Below are 6,175 nucleotides of genomic sequence, written 5' to 3'. Positions count from 1 at the left end.
CACTTGAATGTGATTGATGCTAGCTAAGCAAGCTGTTGATCTGGTCATCTTTCTATTTCTCTTTGGGTGACAAAGAAGGTAACAAAGTGCTCCCTCAATGTGGGTACCAAAAAAAAAAAGAAGAGCGCAGAGGGAATTTCAGATTTGACACAACAAGAAACGGGCATCATTCTATAATGCTATTTTTGTTCACAACAGTTAAAACTCGAGACCTTTGGTTAATGACTTAGGTTATTCCATCCATTTCATCACACCCCCTTAGCGGATAGTTGGCTAATTTACATCTTCGTTTTAAAACTAGAAAGTAGCAGACTGCTTGCTGGAAATAAAAAGAGAAGGGAAATAGGGAAAATCGTCTGAAATAATTCATATAGCATGTTATTCAAATACAACCAAACAAAAGAGAGACAAGTTGAAGCCAAGCTTCACAGAAATACAAAATAAGCAGCTACTGCCCTTATCAAAGACTCAATTTCAGTTATCACTTCTGTTTGGTTTTCCTGAGATAAAATTAACCTGATCCACCAAAAATGAAAGACAATTAGACGTAAATTTTGAGAATTACAATAACCAAAGAAATAAAATTAAACATTTTCCTATCATTCAATCATCTATTAAACCAACCCAAACTAGTCATTATTGTATATGTAATATTTCACTGTTATAAAGTAATATTTCAACAATGAGAGTCATTATAGTGTACTATTTGAGTTAGTTTTCTCAGATGTATGGGGACTTGCCCTACTCGTTCTTTATTGAGTTATAAATTAGAGTGAATACTAAATAGGTTAACAAACACTAAACCAATCTCATTTTGTGAATTTCATATTTAAATTATTGAGTGCTCACGGAATTATCCTGAACTTTTTTTAGAATACCCTTGGAGGAATATGGCATGTTAGGTGAATATCACGCTTCAAAAGCTCCTCCAAAGAATTCCAAGTGGCAATACATGTGGAAATTAATTTGAGTGAATAGATTAACCCCCAACCCCCTCCCCCTATCAGGTGTTCACCATGAACTCATTGTGTCACATGAGATCATTTCTTAGACTTTTTCATCTCACGCGTCTCTCAGCAAGTTATCGCAAACATTTTGTCACATATACAAAAAGTTTCATTTGGTCATACCTCATCAACAGCAGAAGGAATCCAATCATTAGTAGCTGGATTCCCCTTGTAAACATGGCTTGGATCAGTAGCAGAATCAGCTCCTATATTGAAAGTGTTCCCATTATTCTCCACTTTGATAAATCCTGTTCCTGTCTGCATTTTCCCACAAAAAATAGTTCATTAACCTTATTTTTTAACCAAAAGCTACATTGCTCTTGGATCCACTAAAAATACGGCCACGACCATGTCAGATCCTCCGAAATTGCATTATTTTTAGAGAACCCGAACAACATAGACTAAAGGAACACAATCAAATCTCTTTGTAACATCCATCCTCAATAACAACATTTCACTATAACAATTAAGTTTTCTTTGGAGCCGTTTTGCACATTAGATTATATTATATGTTGAGTTCGTGGTAAAAAACACACCTAAATCATCATTTTTTTCATGAGTTTCATACCTCAACAATATATTGTTCTAATCTATCACCTTTTCGCGAGTTTCATACCTCAACTATCACTCCCTTTGTATTAAAACATATCTCTACGTTGAGTTGGCCTACACACACCTATTGTTGATTGTGAACAAATATTTGGCCAACTCAGAATTGATATGTACTTTAATACAAAAGAAGTGATAGTTTAGATAAAGAGAACAATGATAGTTGAGATATGAAACTCGCGAAAAAGTATGCAAGTGTATTTTTTTACTATTAACTCTTATATTCTTTCTATAACAACATTCATTTTAGCAGCCAAAAAATATCCAGACAAACGATGTCGTTATAGAGAGGTTCGACTGTAATTGGATTTGTTTGGTAATAAGAGTGTTATAAGAGTGAGAGTAGTAACCGTGTGGTGCTGCTTGTCAATGCAATTAAGATCTTTGTAATACTCTGTTTCAAAAAATTCCTCTGTCACTTGGCTGCCATTGTAAACCAATTTCTGCAAAACCAAAAGATATATGAATCCGATTGACGTTAATGTGATTTATAATCCCCGACTATGTTACTCAGACCCTCCAAAATGTTTTCGTTCCCGTGTCAGATCCTTCAAAAATACATACATTTTGTAGGATCCAACACAAACCTAGCGATGTTTTTGGAAGAATCTGACCAAACATAGATCCCCAAATCTTTTACATAATGGTTCCTGTTTACTATCACATCATATAGTTCGGCTCCCACTCCCGTCCCCCGTTATCTTCCTTATGAGTAAACCGGAACATAGTTCATAGGTACTCTTTGATACATCGGGAAGAAAAAATTGTACATGATTCAACACTTAAAAGGGAAGTGCTATTTCTGTGCGATTGGATCAACAAAAGTGTGATTCAAATGGATCAACTACACTTCAATTCCAATGAGGTCAGCTATACAAAAGGTTACTCCTCGTCATGTTCACTACTAAAAGTCATTGTTCAGTGGCTATGTCCATAGATATTTTGATTAGATCGGTGAGAAAAGAAAAAATAGTAATGTTTTCGTATGAAAAAGGGATAAGGCACAAGTATCCCCTAGACTATGACCGAAATCTCAGAGACACACCTTAACTAAAAGGTCCTATTACCCCTGAACTCATTTTTCTTGTAATTTTGCACACCTTTGGGCTTACGTGGCAGTCGCACACTCCGTGACTCCACGCAGTTGAGACGCGTGAGAGATATTTGGATGCACGTAAGACAAAAAGGTGTATAAAAATACAAAAAAATGGATTCAGGGGTAATAGGACCTAAGTTTAGTTATGGTATGTCTCTGAGATTTCGGTCATAGTCTAGGGGATACTTGTACCTTATTCCTATGGAAAACTTAGGAAGTTTCTCACTATTTTAGTGGGAAGTTATTCTCCACAATACATTTTCTTAGTAAAGCTAGTTCGATAGGAAATAAATGGTAAAATCATGTCCTATTACACAAATTTCCCACTGAATTGCGGCGAGAAAAACCTTTATTTTCAGTAGTGGTTGCTTCATTTAACCTCATCTCGCTCCAATATTATATTTTAAAAAAACTAGTCTCTGTATCACTAGAAATTCTAAATCTACATTTTCTACTGATATATAAATCACCAACAAGAAGAAACCCCAAAAGTGAAAAAATGAGGGAAAAAAAAGCTTGACATGAAAATCATTCTCAAGGCATAGTTAAGAGTTCGACAAAATTCATTAACTTTAGCTAAAACATCATATTTGTATTAAAAACGAATCTAATATGTACAAATAATCTACTCAGAACCTATTAAACAAAAAGAATTATGATTCAATACTTTCGATGCGGAGTATAATTTATGCAAAAAAAATTCATAAAATTTGCAAATAAATAGTAGGTATGAAACTATAACTTTTAAATTAAGAGTTCAACTAGCTTCAAATCATGAATCCGTCTCTACTGATTAAAACAAAACAGACAAATGTAGAGAAGGAGGTAGACCTGAGGATCATTTTCGAGACGTTGGAATTCAAGATTTTCGGGAATTGTGTCATGAGAAGAAGGATAGAGATTGATGTGATCAACATAAGTTGAAGAATAATCACTTCGTTGAGGTTTAGTGTGTCTTTTTGGTGCAATGTCATCAAAATACTCTCTTGTTGCCTCTTCTATCTTTGTTTCTTCCTCTTTTGATAAATGAACATCACTTCTATTTGGTCTAATATTTCCATTCACTTCCATTTTCTTCTTCTTGTTGTTGTTAAAGATCTTGAAGTAAAAAAAGGGTAATATTATTTATTTGTGTTAGTTGAAAGGGTTCATCAATGTAATATCATGTGCTACAAATGTTATAATGTAGTTAGATATCTTTGGGGGTAGATATTTCTTCCTTAAAAGATATTTTGAAGGTTTGGAATTTGGTGGTAGGTAGGTTGGTTTTGTATATATATCTTCATTTTTACACATAAAAGATTTGAAAATAACAAACGAGAATCTCAAAGGATTATTTTTTTATGTTTGAATTGTAAGTGGTTATACAAGAATTTTTTTTATACAAATATTGTTAAGTGCTTGGTTTTTGTGTGTTTCTTTTTAATAAGAGATTTTTATTTTTATACGTAGCATATTTGAAAATAATATACATGAGTTTTGAAAAGATTATTTTGTTCTATTCAAATGGTAAGTGGTCATATAAGACCATTTCAGTCGAAGGAGTTGGTCATTATTTATGTTTTGTATGAAAAATATTAGGTTCAAAAGAACCTGATCGCGTAAAAAGATTTTTTTTTGCATGAATTCATTACTTACTCAAATTTAAGTTATGCTTTAATTTAATATCCACTATATTTAGTGTCATTATGATGAGTTTTTACATATAAATTTATAGTACGTGTCGAAAGTAATAAGTTGAGATGAATGGTACCGAAATGGCAGATCCACCATCCCTACCTTCCGTTTAAACTTATGTAACTTAATTCAAAGTGCGAAGGTTAAATTAACTAATTTTCTGTATGAATTTGAACATAAAATCTTGAACCTATTAATTTTTTTAAAAAATATTTTGACAATACATAACAAAAAGCTATAATTAGTTACAATATTAACAATTCAAAAATTAATTACCATGTATTTGAAATTATCGTGGGTTAAATATAAAATCTTTTTAACTTTCTAAATAGTAACAACGACACATAAAATGAAACAAAAAAGAGTGTAGGTTTAGGATTATGTTAATTTCGCACTTGATATTATTTATATTAAATAGATATAAACACTTGATGTAAATAAATATTTATCGCACTGGATATTTTTTTTAATTAGATAAATATCTTATGAATCTTATCCACTCATGAAAGAAGTTGAGTGGTCTCTTTCAAGGGAAACAATCAAGTGGTTGTGTGAACTGCCTCAAAAATATGTACTCTCAAAGATGAGTGGATTTCATTAAAACTTGTCATACCGTGTCTCTCTACTTTTCCTTTTTCTTTTATTAATTTCTTCAATTAATTTAAATTTGCACAGTGTATAATAATATAATCTTATAGGTGAAGTTCGAAGAGGATATATTGTACACAAATTTTACTTATATTATTTCACGTAGAAATAAATAAGTTGTTTTGAAAAGACTTTGGGCTAAAATAACGCATATCAAAGTAATTTGAAAAAGAAAAATATAAAAATAAAGAGGACATGATAAAATAAAGTTAAAAGGATAAGAATACACACTTAAATTTTCCTACTATCTTGAGTTATATATCTGAACTGGTCTCTGAGAACGTGTGTTGCACGTTTTTCAATGTCAACTTATATAATTTTAAAAATAATACAAATAATATTAATAAACATGTAAATAATGAATAATTAAAAATTTAAAAGTAAAGTATAATAATTTGTAGCTATATATAATAGTTTGAATTAATTTGACCTTTTTCTTGGTTGGTCTTTATGATATATATTTCTTCATCTTTTGATATTTCAACAAAAAATAGCTCGAATATGAACATGAGCAACATGATCAGTCATGTTTGCAAATGCTTCAAGTCTTAAAGTTTGTATCTTGTCTTAAGAAATTGTAGCATTCTCCTTTTATAAAGTCTCATACTCTAGTATATTATTGTTAATTTCATGGCTCAACACGTGTAAAAAAAAATAAAAAAATCTTGTGATAGAGATAGTTAATTAATAATTAGTGATATCATAAAATTTAATCAATATTACATATATATATGACACTATAAGAAAAGGGTGAATTACATGGGAATTTTCCTGGGGATTAGTATGAAAATTTGCAGGAAAATAAGTTTCCTGCGGATTTTCATACTAATCCCTAGGAAATCCCCATGTAATTCACAGTTTTCCTGTTTTCCTGTAGTGTAAATCATAGATTTTATTTAATTCAATTTATATATATATTAATATATGTTGTAAACTTCAAATACCCCCACCCCAGCGATCACCAAATCCCCGCTCCCCCCAAATATATATATACTTAATGGAATCATTTCTACTCTATTTCAGCTTATAACAGAAAAGAGGTTATCATCTTCTCGAAAGCTTTCATTTCATAGAACAGAGAATTGGTTGAATATGACGGTGGATATGGCGAAGAAGCTTTTCCAAAAGGTTTGCAGGG

At 31.4% G+C, this 6,175-nt stretch overlaps 1 protein-coding gene across 1 annotated transcript; it reads right to left on the bottom strand.

The window, feature by feature from the left end:
- Positions 1-348: 348 nt before the first annotated feature.
- On the bottom strand, positions 349-3,942 carry LOC125872905 (uncharacterized). The gene is made up of 4 exons (XM_049553700.1): positions 3,544-3,942; positions 1,967-2,059; positions 1,131-1,265; positions 349-516 (listed from the first exon to the last, which is right to left on the bottom strand). The coding sequence occupies exons 1-4, from the start codon at positions 3,781-3,783 to the stop codon at positions 475-477; spliced, it is 510 nt and encodes a 169-aa protein (XP_049409657.1). The 5' UTR covers positions 3,784-3,942; the 3' UTR covers positions 349-474.
- Positions 3,943-6,175: the final 2,233 nt, after the last annotated feature.

Source organism: Solanum stenotomum, chromosome 8 (genome assembly GCF_019186545.1).
Source record: "Solanum stenotomum isolate F172 chromosome 8, ASM1918654v1, whole genome shotgun sequence".
Lineage (NCBI taxonomy): Eukaryota > Viridiplantae > Streptophyta > Magnoliopsida > Solanales > Solanaceae > Solanum > Solanum stenotomum.
Note: the sequence above shows the minus strand (reverse complement) of the source record. Positions and strands in the feature narration are given on the sequence as shown.

What these genes read in the sequence shown, in the direction of transcription:
- LOC125872905 (XM_049553700.1), bottom strand. Translation starts at nt 3,783, where the DNA reads ATGGAAGTGAATGGAAATATTAGACCAAATAGAAGTGATGTTCATTTA. An exon ending in GTCTCGAAAATGATCCTCAG is followed by an intron (nt 2,060 to 3,543) that starts GTCTACCTCCTT and finishes TTGGTTTTGCAG; the next exon opens with AAATTGGTTTACAATGGCAG. An exon ending in TTGACAAGCAGCACCACACG is followed by an intron (nt 1,266 to 1,966) that starts GTTACTACTCTC and finishes GGGAAAATGCAG; the next exon opens with ACAGGAACAGGATTTATCAA.